This window comes from Epinephelus lanceolatus, chromosome 1 (genome assembly GCF_041903045.1).
Source record: "Epinephelus lanceolatus isolate andai-2023 chromosome 1, ASM4190304v1, whole genome shotgun sequence".
Lineage (NCBI taxonomy): Eukaryota > Metazoa > Chordata > Actinopteri > Perciformes > Serranidae > Epinephelus > Epinephelus lanceolatus.
In genome coordinates, this window is record NC_135734.1 from 52887982 (window position 1) to 52906077 (window position 18096).

Below are 18096 nucleotides of genomic sequence, written 5' to 3' on the forward strand. Positions count from 1 at the left end.
TGTTGCACGTGCTACGCTAAATCACGGACGTGAACCAGCTCCTCTTGCTCTGCTGTCTCTGTGCTCGCAGCCATTTTCACACTGAGGCAGGTGCGATGACGTCATCGACGATAGGACGGTAGAGCGCAAATCTCTACCGTGGGCCAAATTTATATCATTTCTACCGTCTACCGCATATACCGTGCAGCCCTAAGAGAAAGCCAAAGAATTTATATTGTCTGACATCAGTATCAGCTCACAAATGTGACACGCCAACAAACTTTCCCACACATGTACACGCTGAAGGTGCTTCCTGTCACTAAAGCTGCTGTTTCCTGTTATTCAGATTTCCAGCTCTAGCAACATTTGCCTCTTCTCACATTCCCAAATTTGGTCAGAGTCATGTCATCAATATGGAGGAGTCCTACAGCTGCAGGCCAGCTGCTGGAATCTGACTGTCAGAGGTTTAAGGAAGAGACAACGAATATAAGATTAAAAAACAAGACAAAAAAAACAGAGTGCTCATGACTGCTGCTAACAGGTAACACCTAACAGCTAGCAGCTAGCTTTCAACAGCTAACAGCTAGCTGCTAACAGCTAGCTGCTAACTGCTAACAGCCACCGCTGCAACTAACAAACTCCGCAAATCCATTCAGCAGCTCCACCATCCACAGTCAGACACACACGGCTGATTATTTACTGCTGAATTACAGCTCACAACTTGCACCAACCCAAACATCCTGGTGCAGACTATTTACTGGAGTTTACAGCCTGTCGCTCATCAGGCATCTGAAGATCATTACAAGCTGTCAGTGTCCGACAGTCCACCACCAACATGTTCATCAAGTCTCATCAATGAAAATCAAACAGATTTCATCTCAGTTTATATGATCAAGATCTGTTTTTCTCTCGTCATCGTCTCATCTTCGTCACTGAAAAAATGTTGCTACCAACTAATTTTCATGAAACTCTTGCCAACAAAATCAACACTGCTCACAGGTGCTCTAAACTGTTTATTAGGCCTACATTAACAGTCTGACGTTACTGTGGATTATTACAAACTTAGTGTCACAAAGATGGACATGTTCTATAACTAACATCTGATTCAAACGGTGAAAGGTCGTCAGATGAGGATGAATGGAAGGAGAGAAGCCTGGAGAGGTCACTGCCTTCCTCTAGGTGTGTTCACATGACATCAGCTGACATCGACAAATTAGAGAAGAGCAAAGATGAAGTGAACACCGCAAGGCCAACAGCATGGAACTGCTGTCAGACTTGGTTCAATCTCCAAAATATAAATGTCGACATTCGGCGTGTTGAGAAGAGCGAGCTGGGTACAGCCTTCAGGCGGTTTTATGGATCCACTGAACAATTAAGGAGGAGCTGTGCAGCATCAGCAGCGACCTCAGGCTGGTTTCAATCGTTACATCAACGAGCCTCCGGTCAGCTGTTCGTGGAATTTAATACAGGACTCGGAATTCATATCAGCTGATAATGTTTTCAAAGGTGCTGTTAAAGAGAAAAGAAGGGCAGGGGAAGACAGGCCAACACATCACCCTGTGATTTCACCTGCAGACCAGCGAATCTTAAAATATTCTGTAACACTAAATCAGACAGGGACCCGACTCATTCATCCTAAAATGTGACGAGGCTGGAGGAAGTATGTCACCGTAACATTCAGTAAGGAAACAAAAATAAAGACCCACTGGTGAGAGAAAATCAGAGAGGAGCATTGTTTAAATGGCGAGTAAAAATCCCCTCTGCCCAGCAGCATCGCTCCAAAACTACCTAACAAAATTCCACCGGATGCAAAGACCCATACCTGCAGAGACAGACAGCTTTCAGTACGCCGCTGCTCCCCTGGGAGTAAACCAGCTGTTAGAGATGTTATCCAGGATGTACAGAGAGGCAAGGACGCCTGAGGGTCACCACCGTACAGGAAGTGTCTGATGCTTCGTACATACAGAACAACTGTTCTCTGTAATCAGCCTCAGAACATGAAACATAAAATATTCACTGATCTTTCCAGACCCACAGAATCATTTGTTCTATGAATATGTAAACAGTCTACACATCAAACTAAAGAACAGACCTTCTGTTTTTATTCTGTCTTATTCCATCTATTTCCTATCGAGACCTGAATTTGTGTATTTTCATTAAAAAAAAAAAACATTTCCGACAAAAAGCTGAGAAAAAATTCTTTTTGTCAAAGAGTCATTTTCAATATAAAATCAATTTCACATTTACATGTTCTGTCTTTTCTCATTTCCTTACGTCAGTCTGAACTGTACGAATGAAAATAACAATAATAATCTGTTTGAGGTGCAGCAGTGAAACACGTCGTCACGTTCAGTGATCCTGTTTCGTCCCACTCATTTGTTTCTTCGTCCAATCAGTTTCAGAATGTTGATCAAAACAGGAAGTGTCAGTCTGAGTCCATCGACATCTCCACGGCTTACGCAACTGTAAACTTTTCTGTGCCGTTTACAAGCTGCTACATTTCTGTAAACAACATCTTCTTCTGGTTTGCAGCGGATCTCATTCTTCTTTTGTTTTTGGACACGGCAGTGCTGTTCTGTTTCACAGATGTGTAACAGCGCCCCCTATCTTACAACGGTAAAAACACAGATTGCCAGAACATCTCGTCAATGGCGAGGAAAGAGTGAAGTATCTCAGAACAGAACTGTGTATCTGATGTGTGAACGTCTGTCAGTTTGAGCTCATCTCAACATAAAGACGGTTTTTCTGCGGCACCAGCTGAAGCTTTCATCCTCTGATAATTGAATTTCCTCCATCAGCACCCTGAGAGACGTCTCACTGTGGCCTTCAGTGTGTGTGTGTGTGTGTGTGTGTGTGTGTGTGTGTGTGTGTGTGTGTGTGAATATATGCGAGAAACATGCAGACTGTCAGTTGGAGCTCTTCTCAGCTGCACTCAGATAATGAAGTGATACTGGAGCTGTCAGAAGCTGTGAGGTCACAGAGAAGCTGTTTTCTCCATGTTTACCTGTTTGTCTTCATAAACTCAGTCAAATGTTTCCACGGCAACAGAGACTCTTTGTCTTTGTCCCTGAATGTTCAGATACAATGACAGAAGTTTGACGCGTCCTCCAGAGTTCTCACATTAAAATGACCATTCAGATCTTTTTAAGCAAATGAATTAACGACGTCTCCACAGTCAGTCGTCCCTTTAACTCCGCCTCCTCGAGACAGGGTTGTTACACCGTTATTCCGCCTCACAGTTCTGCATCGACACAGAATGAGGGGACAGAGTTGTCACTTTTAAGTCGACAGCGGAGGTAATCACATCGCCACACTGACCTCTGTCTAAAAGGGACAGCTGGCAGGACGGGACCATGGACAGGACAGGTGTGACTTTTTGTTGACATGTAATGTGTGCGACCCACAGCAGGAGATTTAAAAAGTAGCAGTTAGCAGCTAGCTCAAAGAAGAAGAGCAGCGGCTGAAAATGTCCAAATATAGTGAAAACACTAAGGTCCAGGAGCTCCTTACCCTCCGAGCAGAGGCCAGATCAGTCGCCGTATAACAGGGACGAAAATGAATGAATGTTAAACATCTCTATCACGTACAAAAACAAACCCACCATGGGTGAGAAGATCGGCTGTTTCTACAGAGTCCTGGTCCCAGATCAGACTCCCATCCCCATCAGACCACATGATTCACAGCACGCTGACCAGAAGACTCTCAGTTTACATTTTCACAGGCAGAGTTTGAACGTTTACCAGTTCAAAAGAAGCAGAAAGAAATTTATATTAGATGTTAAATTTTGTGATTCTGGCTGATACTGATTCAGGATAAAAAAAGTGACAGAGCACAGGCAGAAAACACGAGTCCACGGGGTGTTTGAATGAAACAAAGCTGACTTTGTTTCACCGTCCTCATATCACAGTTGTTCATCTCCCACAGACACATGACCTCGTCACTGTGCGTCCTGCAAACAGCTGTGTTTCATAAACTAAGACAGGATAAAAAATAAGCTGCAGCTTCCTTTTATTTGCTTCACATTCTGCCAGATAACTGTCATTACCACCTCTGTCCACAGGGGGCGCCAAAACCAACACAACATGAGAGCTCCTTGTATTTGCTTTAAAGCTCTAAAGATGTTCTGAACTGTACCTTTAAGTTTCTGCAGTTTGAGTGTCCGTGTGTGTGTGTGTGTGTGTGTCTGTGTGTGTGTCTGTGTGTGTGTCTGTGTGTGTGTCTGTGTGTCCATGTGTGTGTCTGTGTGTGTGTCTGTGTGTGTGTCTGTGTGTGTGTGTGTGTGTCCATGTGTGTGTCTGTGTGTGTGCGCGCAGACCCCACAAATAAGCAAAACAATGTGGACCCCTCGAGGGAGGAAAACAAGGATGTGTGTGTGTGATGTTTTTCCTTTTGAGGTTAGAAATCCAATTATCCAGTTAAGCACGGAGACAAACACCCTTCAGCCACATTAAGCTGCACACAGCGTCACGAGTGGACAATCTTTAGAGTACGGTGGCCCGGAGGCTGCGTCTCCCAAAACACAGTTTAATAGAGCTGATTTCTCGTCATGCTGTTCACAGGCTGTGGTCAGACCTTCACGGTGTCATGTGACAGCAGAGTCACTGAGAGGTAATGAGTTTGGATTCATGTCACTGGACGAACAGCTTGTTAATTAAAGTGCCATTAAATGTTGACGAAGAGCCGGCGGTCACGGTTCACACACACCACTGGAAACTCTTTCTACTGCAGCGACTCCACCTCCTGAGACTCAAAGACACATTCTGCTGCTGCAGGGAGACGTTCAGCATCACTCTCCATTAATGGGTTCACCTGGTCATGTATCTGTGGAGCTCCTTCAGTCTGAGCTCTGCGTCCGTCACTAACTTCCTCCTGAATCAGCGCTCAGACACTGAAGAGTTTCAAATGTTGCTTGTTTCAGAATCAAACACATCCATCACAACATCCTGTGAACTCCCTGTGACGTCTTCAAACGTCTTGGTCTGAATATGGCTCAGTTTATTAGATAACGGAGACGAAGACGGAGCCTTGTGTCCCAACTCCTTGTGTCTGTATTTGTGCACGTTTTCTGAAAGTTTACAGATTCGGACTGAACTGAGCAGAAGCACTGGAGAGCGTGGAGACAGTGAAGTTCAGACGAGACACGCCAGCAGGAGACGGTGAAAACATTTCGACGATGGCGGGACAGATCTAATCGTTGATACAGTGAAAAGAATTCTCTGCCCACGTGTCAGGATGGATTTAATGACCTCACACTGCCTCCATTAAAGGTACAATAATCCGACCTCCTCCACCCTCCAGTGCCATCTACTGGCTGTATCTATGAGAGCAGTGACATTCACAGCGTTTAACACTGGGTCCTGACTGGATGCGAGAGAACTTGATTTTTACTTAAATGTGACATTTTTTGAAGAGATTGAAGTTATTTCTTAATTTCCACATGGCAACACTTATAGAAAGGAATCTGCACACTGTATAACCTGTAATAACTGTTTTCACCAAACTGTTGCAGCATTAAAATTATTATTTTTATTTTTTTTTATTCAAGATATTTTTTTGGGGCATTTTCAGCCTTTAATGTATAGGACAGACAAGTGTGAAGGGGGAGAGAGAGAGAGGGAGAGACATGCAGCAAAGGGCCACAGGCTGGAGTCGAACCCGGGCCGCTGCGGCAACAGCCTTGTACATGGGGCGCCGGCTCTATCCACTATGCCACCGACGCCCCAGAAATATTATTTTTATTTTTAATTATTTTTTTATTTTTAGACAGTCTGTGGGAGTCTTTTAGTTTTATTCTTCTTGTCTCTCTCCAGCACACTTGTGTGGAAACAGATGTGAGGAGTGTTCCTTTGTTTTGAGACATGGCAACATTTTAAGATGATTGATTTTGTTTAAGTTATTTATTTCCTACGTTTTCAGGGAACTTGCTTTTTTTACATTAAAACTAAAATGTGACTTTTTTCGTAAGATGTTTTCATCTCAAGCGACGTGTGCTCTGATTTCAATTGTTCGAAATGTTCAATAAATAATTTAGGGTTCATCTGTGTTTTTCCTTCAACTGTTTTAAAATCACAGACACATAAGGAAAACATCCCAGCTCTAACATTTGAGCATATTTACAGTACAAACCTCGTCAGTGAACTCTGAGGACAAAAAACTAAAACAAAATATCATTCATTAATTATAATTAATCCTGATATTGATCTGAGGTCATGTCACGCAGCACCAGGACAGAGTGTCTAAAATATGGCTTTATCAAACATATCACATCTGAATATTTGGAACATGATTTTCCACAGCGTCGATGCACCGGCTGTTCTTACAGTGTTTTCTCTGATGGTAACTGAAGATGGGAAAGTGATCATGTTAAAGCCAAATTAACTTTGATGCCATCAATGTCAGATTTCCTCCGAGGAATCAATAATCAATCATGTTTTAAGGTTCTGAGTTTAAGTTAGTAATTCCAGCATGATGACATCACTACTGGTCGTCCCCCACACGCTGACGGCAGCAGAGTCCAGCGCCGAACTAACGAGCCGACAGACTGACACACTGCAACACTTTACACAACTCCAGCTGACGGAGCTTCTTCAAAGTTTGGTGATGTTACACAAACCCGTTTAGACCAGAGTCCTGCACTGGGTCGGGTACCCGCAAAAACAGCTGATTTGCGGGTGGTTTTTAAAAGAACATTTTTTTCCCGGGTTCGGATCTGGGTAGAAAAAATAACATGCGGGTCGGATCGCGGGTTTTAGATAAACACATCAGTCATTAGTTCGGTAAACTACAGATAACTCTCTTGGTCATTATTTACTCTCTGAGGATCGCCTCCGCTATTTCGCAACAGTCATTGGTTCAGCTGTTTACACGCGTTTCACCATCTAATAACACAATATGTGATTGGACGACAGAATCAACATGGCTGCCACCGTCTAACAAGCGCCGCTTCCAAAACAGTAAATAATTATTTAGGTATTTGAGAAATAAGTGGATAAAACGTACAGCTATCACTTTATAATGTTTCTGAAGTGTTTCCCTGATGGATTACTTCTCTCCTCGATGGATTCTAAAAACACGTGACGGCTCGTAACTGCTGAACGTCGCTCTGGACAGAAAGTAAGTCTATTATTACACATGTAAAGTTCCTTTACATAGATTAAAAGTTTAAAAGCATTAAACGTAACAAAGGAGTGCTTTTACACTCGTATGGGAGAAGAACACAGAGGGTTGATGATGGAGCTGAAGTCAGGTTTTTATTGTGAGAGCTGCTTCATTCAGGTCGTTGTTTACTTACTGGCACCTTAACTGTGGCGATATGCTGTTCAATATTCAGCCAATATGACCCAAAATGATTATTTTAAATCCGGGTTACGGGTCGAGCTGCGGGTCGTGTTTCAACGGGTCGGACTGGGTTGCGGTACTAATTGGCCTGATGCGCGGGTTTGCAGTTCGGGTGCGGGTTTGTACGTCGCCGGGTCGGGGCGGGCGGATCTTGAAAACTGGACCCGTGCAGGACTCCGGTTTAGACGCAATGTGCCTTTTTGGAACAGGCCACGGCCACTGTGTCACAGCTCATACTGTCTGTTAACCCGCACCATCCAGCCAATCAGAATTGAGACTTCTCAGAGATGAAGGTGAACAACAATTAAAGACGCAGGTTATTTTTGTTTAAAGCAGCAGCCGTTTTTCACTTTTAAAAACCAGGAGTGAACTCGACATTTAAAGCCTGAAAATGTTTCCACAGTTTGTGATCAGGGCCGCACGGTAACATCTGCACGTCATCAGTATCGGCCGATATCAGCTTTAAAATGAACTCTCAGTTTCGACCAACGTGCTTTTTCTCTCAGGTCCCACTGATCCCAAACAGCTCACAGAAATTAAGAATGCATACCAAACAACAGTTCAGGTCTCAGGAGGATACACCGATATCGTTACCAGTTACTGCTCTATATCGGCATATTGGATATCGTCAAAATAATCCAGTATAATGCGTCCCTAACAGTTACCATGGTTACGGGACTGAGTGGATTTTCAGTCGTCTTCAGTAAACACGTGAACAAACTCAGTGATGAGCCACAAACAAGACAAGCAGCTCCGATCAGAAACAGTCACTGTGTGCTGCAACGTACTGACCAGCCTCCCTCTGCAGGAAACCAGCTCCACCCAGACTGAACCATCACGCCTCAGGTGCATTATGGGTAACACAAGTTTAAAGAGAACAGGTCTTACCCCTGTCTGTCGCCATCCACCAGGATTCGAACCAGGATCCCTGTAACAGCCACCAGGATGGGGTAGTGGTCCACGCTCTCCAGACCTGCACAGCCACAGAAACAAATCCATCCCATAATGATGCCGTCACACACCACCTGACTTTAACCACTCTGTTTCCTGCTGCGTGAAGGTGGTGACCAGGTGGTGACCAGGTGCTCTGATGGTGTAAACCTCCTGCACTAACACATCAGACGATCGTTATGATAAGAATAATAACTGTGTGACTCACAGGTTCATCTGCTGACTGTTCACTGACTCCTCTCTGTGGGCCGCACCGCTTTTTACTGGTTTTTATGGGACACTGGGAAACACTGAACTTTACGAGCTGCTCACAAACGTTACACAGCAAATTAAACTCCAAAAACTTTGTCTTCATCAACACTGAATATAAAGTTCTGGAAATACAGATTATAAACCTGTGTGTGTGTGTGTGTGTGTGTGTGTGTGTGTGTGTGTGTGTACCTGGCAGTCTCAGGTTGACGACTCGATCAAACAGGTTCTTCTCAGCCGTCACTCTGTTTAACACCTGGTTCAACAGCTGCAGAGAAACAACAGAGAGGACAGGATGTAAGCACAGGTCAGGTTTTACTTCCCTGTTAGCCGTTAGCCGTTAGCTGTTAGCTTAGCTTCTATACGGTCATCTTAAAGCAACACAATGTAGTTTTGAGCCCTCAAAATATATATCCAAGATCCTTGTGATGGTACATCAACTCACAGTAGGTGGGATGACACCGCCGTCATTGCTTGAGAGCGTCTGTTTCACTTGCACTGGCACTATGCAGTGTGGGGGTTCAGGTAGGAACCCAGACACAACAAAGATATGATCCTGTTTACTGTTTGTTTCAATTGTCTACATGTATGTTGGAACACTGACTGTATCGCTGTTGTCTTTGTGATGTTACCTCAATGGAACTTATCTCTTTAAATAAAGGTTAAAAAGGAGTAAGTTGTAATGTGCCTGAGTCCAGGTGTGACTTACCTGAGCGAGTCTCCTGAGGAGGAGCTCTGCAGACGGACGGGACCAGTCCAGGAAGATCTCGGGAACCAGAGTGACGGTCATCTCCAGCACCCGCAGCAGACTGACCGACAGGTCGAAGCAGGTTGCACACACCTGCAACGAGACCAGGTGTTACATCATCAAGCCACACACACACGGTGACAGGTTCACTCCCAGGTGAGTCTCAGATCACATCCCTCTGCACTCAACCCTTCATATTCTGAGTGTGCTGAGTGTGTTCACACTGTGTAGTGCGGGAAAATGCAGTGTACTGCTGACGCACTCAAAATGGTCCAAGAGTTGAGAGTGGACTGACGAACACTTCTCATCCTCAACCTCAAAGCCATCTCTGTGACGTAGGAAACGTCTCAACTTTGGACATGGAGACAAGGAGCCTGTTGGTTCGACATCATTTGACACTTAGAACCGAAACTGTTGTCGAACAGAAGTCGTCATTGATGTTTGTTGGGTCTGTGATGATTTGGTACCGCAAACAATAATGCAAATGCTAACGTTAGCTAACGCTGCTCCTAGATATGGCGGCATATCCTAATCAGCACTGACGCTGTGTTGTTAGTTTGGTGTATGTGTGGGCGCGCACAGCAGTCAAATGTCCACTGTGCCTTAAGACCAACCTGCTGAAATCAGTGCAGCACACAGAGTACTACAGTAAGGCGTGCTAACAGAAGGATGCAGTTTGAGACACAGTGTAAGTCTCTCCTCAGATTTTAAACCAACAGGCTGCAGGTTGTGGAGGTTCAGCCGTTAAAATGATTAATAAATTACTTCATTCATTAATTAATCATTCAGTCAGAAAACAGTGATAAATCTGAAGTTCCTGGAGCGGAGTTGATGCCTCGACATCATTAGTTCTGTCTGAGACCAAATATTTTCTGTTTACTGTGTCAGGAATCAGGAAAAAAAGAATTTTAAACATTAACAATGAATTAATTACCAAAATAATTTTTCTGTAAATGGACTTATTCATTAACCGACTGTCTCAGCTCTAAGTATGTTTGATCAGGATGTTTATGATATTTAAGCTCCTGAAACAGAAACAGTGACTTTGTGTCTGCAGCTGATTCAGTGGAAACAACACATCCAGTTTCTGAGATCTTCTGAAACTGAACATGACCTTTGACCTGAAGCTCCACATTAACTCTGCACCTTTACTGTGACTTTACATACTTAAACTATATGTAAAAAAAAAAAAATCTTCAAAAATAAACATTAATGTGAACCCAGCTTATTAGTGAAGATAAATTTGCTTCATTTAATTTACAGCAGACTGAGAGAAAATGTTTCTGTCAGTTAATGGAAGAAAATGATGATTTATGACACGGTGGAAAAAACACCTGCAAGAACTTCAATACTGGACATACAGATATAGATATACATATAGACCCTTTTACTGTTAGTAAACAGTATGACGTTTCTGGTGGGCGGGGCTTAGCTGGAGGCAAAACAGTTCTCCACAGACATTAGCTAGCGCTAGCTAACAACTTCTGTTGTCTTGTTTTAGACGATGGAAGAAGATGATGTGAGTGGTGCGTTCAGAAACACTCATTGTGAGTGTGGGAGCGCACTCTGACACAAACTGGAGCGTTGATAAATTGGGAGCGCTGTCTGAATGTAGCGTTGGGTTATCCAGAGCAGCGCACTCTCAGAGTGGCAGAGCGCACTCTGGACACTCTGTCTGTGGAGACGGAGCAGCAGAGCGCCGAGCGGAGTGAATGTGTGATTAACTTAACCGTTGGTTCATTCATGTAGAAATATAACGCTGCGTTTCTTCCACCAACAGGGCTCTCATTTTAGTGTAGAGCGTCAGACTGAATTTACCAACGCACCATGTCAGGTCACTCACTCTCCGGGACCGCCAGTGTTACTTGAATAAGTAAACACTGACCAACGGGACCAGACTGGCCGACCCGTATGCTCTCACTCAGTGGATGGATGATGTCACAGGAAGCCAATCTTACAAAGCAGGACCACACTTGTTTGTTTTGCTATGGAAGCTAACGTTAGCTAATGTGCTAAAAAGTTAGCGTTGCAGAGAAATCCAATCTTCCTCTTAATCCCTCCCCAGTTTCTGATGAGGTGGACATGATAACCCTTAATACACATAACCTTATTCATCCCTACAACAGGAAATACTTTTTCCCTAACCTGATATGAAGTGTGCGCTGCACATGTGAGCATTTTTGATGATGGCCTCCGTCCAGTCCTTTGGTCTTATCACATTTAACCATAGTTGTCTTTGTTTTTGTTGACGGGCAGTGGCGGCTGGTTTTGAGCCATGACTCCTTCTATTCTGGCTCCCAATAACACAACAAGACAAACACATTTTAACACTCCTATGGAGCCTACAGCCCTGTGGGGGAGAGGCAGCTGCACCTCCAGCTGGTAACATGATGTCACTGTGACGTCGGCTCTAAAAGGGTCGACATACCCATCTTTGAAAGTGGATATCTGTAACCATGACTGTTTTTGCTGAGTTTTCCTCGTTACATTTCTGATGGTGGAAAGAAAGTTGTTAGTTATTATAAATGATAGTTATGGCTGTGCACACAAACTAAAACTCAATAAACATTAAAGTATAAAAGAAGAAAGCTCCTGGTGTAGAGTTCATGATGACAGTCACCTTCAGCTGACGAGTGTCCACAAAGTTCCTCTCTGGACGCTCTGCAGCCTGCTGGATCTGAGACAGGAAGTGGACAGCAAAGAGAGGAGAAGAAGAGATCAGAGGTAGAAAAGCAAACAATTATGTATATACCAGTCCGCCCTGTGGTTGTATGACTCCGCCCACCAGTCCAGTGTCTCTGACAGTCTCCATCCAGTTAGAATCAAAAAACATATTAAACATATTAAACATATTAAACATAATTTAAGGCCTTCTTCAGAGATCACGTTCATGACAACAGGACAAACAACCCAAAACTGCTTTCGCTGGCTCAGAAGCATAAGAACATTTTATATGAACCATGTCCTTTAATCGTCACATTACCCCAAATCTCTGATTGGTTGAAACAGATTTTGTGACATCCTAAAGTTCCCTGATGTTCAGTCATAACAGAGGAGTGCAGTGATGAATGTAAACAGGAAGTCTACGCTCGCAGACAGACACAGACAGCGTGTGGAGAGTCGCCTGATTCTGATTGTCTTCTCTAATGTTCTTTAAATGTTCTCTAAATATTAGCCTGTTATATTCAGTACATTTATGAGACTGAACAGGTCCAGTGCTGTTAGAATGATTATTTCATAACGCAGGAAAACATCTAACATCACCGTCAATATTTCATCTCACACATAAAACCAGTGTTGACATGTTAACGTCTGCCGTCCTGTGACAGAGCTGCTGACTTTAACTCAGGTGCTGAACGTCTGAGAGCTGCGTTCATTCACTGTGATGTCGGGGAACTAATAATAATCACACATGAATATCATAATAAATTTGACAGCTACTGTACTGAACATTTTAAAGGATCAGTGAGTCCACGAGTGACACCAGAACACGTCCGTGTTCATCGTCTGCACTCACAGACCTGCTGCTCCTGAGCGGTACCTTAAACTCCAGTGTTGTTTCCACACACTTTAATCATGTGAATATACAGTACAGGCCAAAAGTTTGGACACACCTTCTCATTCAATGCGTTTTCTTTATTTTCATGACTATTTACATTGTAGATTCTCACTGAAGGCATCAAAACTATGAATGAACACATGTGGAGTTATGTACTTAACAAAAAAAGGTGAAATAACTGAAAACATGTTTTATATTCTAGTTTCTTCAAAATAGCCACCCTTTGCTCTGATTACTGCTTTGCACACTCTTGGCATTCTCTCCATGAGCTTCAAGAGGTAGTCACCTGAAATGGTTTCCACTTCACAGGTGTGCCTTATCAGGGTTAATTAGTGGAATTTCTTGCTTTATCAATGGGGTTGGGACCATCAGTTGTGTTGTGCAGAAGTCAGGTTAATACACAGCCGACAGCCCTATTGGACAACTGTTAAAATTCATATTATGGCAAGAACCAATCAGCTAACTAAAGAAAAACCAGTGGCCATCATTACTTTAAGAAATGAAGGTCAGTCAGTCCGGAAAATTGCAAAAACTTTAAATGTGTCCCCAAGTGGAGTCGCAAAAACCATCAAGCGCTACAACCAAACTGGCACACATGAGGACCGACCCAGGAAAGGAAGACCAAGAGTCACCTCTGCTTCTGAGGATAAGTTCATCCGAGTCACCAGCCTCAGAAATGGCAAGTTAACAGCAGCTCAGATCAGAGACCAGATGAATGCCACACAGAGTTCTAGCAGCAGACCCATCTCTAGAACAACTGTTAAGAGGAGACTGCGCCAATCAGGCCTTCATGGTCAAATAGCTGCTAGGAAACCACTGCTAAGGAGAGGCAACAAGCAGAAGAGATTTGTTTGGGCCAAGAAACACAAGGAATGGACATTAGACCAGTGGAAATCTGTGCTTTGGTCTGATGAGTCCAAATTTGAGATCTTTGGTTCCAACCGCCGTGTCTTTGTGAGACGCAGAAAAGGTGAACGGATGGATTCCACATGCCTGGTTCCCACTGTGAAGCATGGAGGAGGAGGTGTGATGGTGTGGGGGTGTTTTGCTGGTGACACTGTTGGGGATTTATTCAAAATTGAAGGCACACTGAACCAGCATGGCTACCACAGCATCCTGCAGCGACATGCCATCCCATCCGGTTTGCGTTTAGTTGGACGATCATTTATTTTTCAACAGGACAATGACCCCAAACACACCTCCAGGCTGTGTAAGGGCTATTTGACCAAGAAGGAGAGTGATGGAGTGCTGCGGCAGATGACCTGGCCTCCACAGTCACCGGACCTGAACCCAATCCAGATGGTTTGGGGTGAGCTGGACCGCAGAGTGAAGGCAAAGGGGCCAACAAGTGCTAAACACCTCTGGGAACTCCTTCAAGACTGTTGGAAAACCATTTCAGGTGACTACCTCTTGAAGCTCATGGAGAGAATGCCAAGAGTGTGCAAAGCAGTAATCAGAGCAAAGGGTGGCTATTTTGAAGAAACTAGAATATAAAACATGTTTTCAGTTATTTCACCTTTTTTTGTTAAGTACATAACTCCACATGTGTTCATTCATAGTTTTGATGCCTTCAGTGAGAATCTACAATGTAAATAGTCATGAAAATAAAGAAAACACATTGAATGAGAAGGTGTGTCCAAACTTTTGGCCTGTACTGTATATATATAATCATAAAGACAGAGAAGATAATGCAGGGTGTTTTCTGACCTCCTGGATCATGCCGATGAACTCGGAGAAGGCCCAGTTGAGCTGGTTCAGGACGCTGTTGAGGAACGAGGCGGCCATGTCTTTGTCCATGCTCAGCAGCTCTGCCATGTGTCTCTGCAGCAGCAACGACGGACACGGCTCTGAACCAATCAGACGACAGAGAAGGACACAGATGAACACACAGAGTGGAGGCAGGTGAGGGGGGAGGATGAAGATAAAAACATCTGTACACATCACACTTAGACTGTGCTCAGTCAGGATCCTACAGAGTTTCTACACCATCAGACGCTCTCGTTCTGTTTATGATTTAAAGCATCAGAGCAGGTTGGTGAAGAACAGCTCTGATGGTTCCCAGAGGAAAGCTCAGAGACGTGGCTGTGAGCTGCTCTTTAGATGGAGGAGGGAAGTTTAACCAGTTTAACCAGATGTACAGAACCAGTCTGACGTTGGACTTCTTATTCCATGGCTTTTATTTATTTTTATGATTTCCTCAGTCGATGTTTCACACCGAAGACATCCAAAGTATAAATCAACACATGATTATGTAGTAAACAAAATGTTTGATAGTTCAGATTCCTCAAAGCTTCGAACACTCTCTCATGCGGAAAATAATAAAAATAAAGAAAAGGCACTGAATGAGAGAGTGAGTCCAAACTCTGGACGAACCAACCAGTTAGTCTGAAAGTCCTGAACGTATTTTTCATCTTTAAAACAACATTTTAAAGGAAATCTTTGCCAATTTTCAACCAGCTCTGTGTCATCGCAGCGTGGGGAGTACATGTGGCCCCTGAGCTGCCCGTCAAAATCCACTGGATGACGTGCACTGCAACTTCGATGAGGCAAAATGACGCGTTTCCCATCATCCAAGCATTTTCCAGGTGCTGCCAGCACAGAGTGCACACAGCAGTGACACAGATCCGGCTGAAAGTCAGCAAAGTTTCCCTTTAAAGAATAAATCTCACCTTACTGTCACCTTTCAGTTTATAAAGTTAGAAAACTATAGCCTGGTGTACACTGTGTGATTTTGGGCGGTCCCAAATGAAAGATGACGAGCAGTAAAGAAACGTGGCGATATCTTTGGTGGTGGCTCTAACGGTGGTCCGAAGTCGCTCAGTGAGGGAGGTTCAAGGATGGTCTCCGTCACAGTCAGCAATCAAGCGATAGTTGACCAAACATTAGTCTAGAAAGGTCATTAGTCAAAATAATCCAAACTTATATGACTGGAGCATGTGTGACTTTACTTTGAAAGGACAGACACAGGAAGTGTCCACGCTCAGCAGTCAGACAGGAGTCAGGTTAATTTCCAGGGCTGGTACCTGCGGTTATTCCACAGGCTAGTTAATAACATGTCGGGCAGGAAATCCAAAGTGTGGGATCATTTTGAGAAGGTGAAGGACGAACCCAAGGTGATATGTAAACTCATCTTCATTGGTCGACTACAAACATGACGTATCATCTGAAACATGGAAGTAGCTACATGCCCATTAGCCCACAGCGTCATTAACAGGCGGCTCGCTCAGTGTGTGACGTGCACTTGGAGATAAAATATAGGCCTATATTAATGAAGGTTCATTAGTACGGTTTGTATTTCTCTGTAATGTAGCACAGTGTTAACAACGTTACTGATCTCTTTTATGAGTGCAGGTGTTGGTTGCATTTTGGTCAGATCTGTGGTTAAGTATAAAGCTCCGTCTCCACCAAACCCTTTCAGTCCAGTACCTTTGGAACCAGCAGTAAGCCTTCAGACATGGTACCTAGACCCTCGGTGTGTTCAGACAGTCCTCTTAAATGTGGGCGGGGTTGTTGTCACTCACTGCTCCGTCCAGCACTCGCTGTATTTCCTCATCAGCGGTGACACAGATGGAAGTCTGCACCTGGTTTATCGTCCACAGAACGAGGCTGCACGCCCACATTTTCACAACAAAATAGAACAGGCTGCAGTGAGAGTCTCTCTCCATGGGATATTTAAAAATAGCAGCTTTGTGCATTTAGTCCTTCTCAGGCAAGCTCAGGGGTTTAGTGTTGCTGTAGCCCACAGGAAGTGAGGATTAGAATATATGACCTTCACATAATCCGCTCCAAATTAATCTATATTTTTAAAGTCATTACTAAAAGTGTGTGTCATATAAAAACTAAAGTGATGGTCAAAGTTGTCACAGTGAAATTTAAGGTGTGCTGATGGATTCACGTCATCAACTCATGCATTGAGTAACATTACAAGTTAACGTTCCACCTTAAAAGTTGCCGGCAGTCGGCCCAGTGAATGAAGTTATTTTTTTCTCTTTCATTTTATAGTTGTAGTTTAATGATGTATGAACAGAGGTTACATAAAACCAGAGTGAGCGTCCTCTACTGACCAATCAGACTGCAGGGTTTCTAGCTCCACCTTTTAGTACCAGATCTGTGTGCTAGGTACCCCAACAGAGGGGGGACCAAACATGGGGACGCTAAGGAACGCTTCTGTTGGGACCATCCACAACTTTACACTGTGGATAATATGACTGAACCGAACCGGACTGAGTGGTGGAAACAAGGCTTAAAGTCTGTGCACACTGAGGGTTAGTGGAGAACACTCAGATCTCCATGCTGCATGTACTAAAGAGACTTTGCTCCTCACACTGAACCGTCACTTCTTCAGAGAGAAGAACTGACCTCACAAAGAGTAACATGACACAGACGTCCTCAGTCTGTCTGTCTTTTATTGTGTCAGACAGATATATGTGTTTATATCCTTTATGTTCTTTAAATTCATTCTCATGTTTCACTTAGTTTCCAATAATGAAACAGCACAATGTTTATTTCCTCCATATTTCTATAAATATTAATATTCTGGTCTCATTGCTGTGTGTCTTCTATTACGAGCCTCTGTGCTGCATGTTTGTAGAATAAAGCTGAATTATGTTTTATCACCAACATGAATGTTATCTTTTCTGTGTATTAGTGTTCTGCATGCTCATAAACGATCTCAGTAACTTGTCATTTAAATCCAGTCAATAAAAACAGAAATGAATGATGAAGAAACGTCTCCAACTGCAGAGAGGCAGCAGCACACTGACGACAGATGAACAGCTGAGGACAGAATCACTCACGTCAGGACTTCATCATTCGGAGACAACGGAAGAAACGAGAGGTGAAAATAAAGTCGAGTGGGAAAGGAGAGCTGAGAGGATTAACAGGAGCAGAGAGAAGGACGGAGCAGAGGAGCAGAGGAGGAGGAGGAGGAAGAGGAAGGACAAACAGGAGTGTATGGAGAAGAAGAGGGGAAGCTCTCCGTTGGGAGACGAGTGTTCATTAACTACTAATCCCTGTTTTCTGCTCTTTGCATCCCACAAGGATCAAACCCTGGTTATTATCCAGCTGATCCAAACACAGAGGTCACGCTGACTGCAACACGCCGCGCTGTGACATCACTTTAGATTCTACTACGTCTCCACGTCAGAGGGAAATACTGATGTACCTCATACTGCACTGCGTTCATCTGACAGCGGGACTCACTGCTTTATTCACACTTTAAAGCTTCTGTGTGTAACTTCAAATCCTTGTTGTCAGTGACCGCGCCTCTCTG

At 43.8% G+C, this 18096-nt stretch overlaps 1 protein-coding gene across 1 annotated transcript in view; it reads right to left on the reverse strand.

Moving 5' to 3' along the window:
• rnf123 (ring finger protein 123) overlaps window positions 1–18096 on the reverse strand; it is a 192233-nt gene that overhangs the window by 101450 nt on the left and 72687 nt on the right. Inside the window, exons 32-36 of the mRNA XM_078172042.1 lie at window positions 14532–14671; window positions 11886–11942; window positions 9227–9358; window positions 8710–8785; window positions 8206–8290 (exon numbers count right to left, since the gene is read on the reverse strand). Coding sequence (XP_078028168.1) covers window positions 8206–8290; window positions 8710–8785; window positions 9227–9358; window positions 11886–11942; window positions 14532–14671 — 490 coding nt within the window. The remainder of the gene's footprint in view (window positions 1–8205; window positions 8291–8709; window positions 8786–9226; window positions 9359–11885; window positions 11943–14531; window positions 14672–18096) is intronic.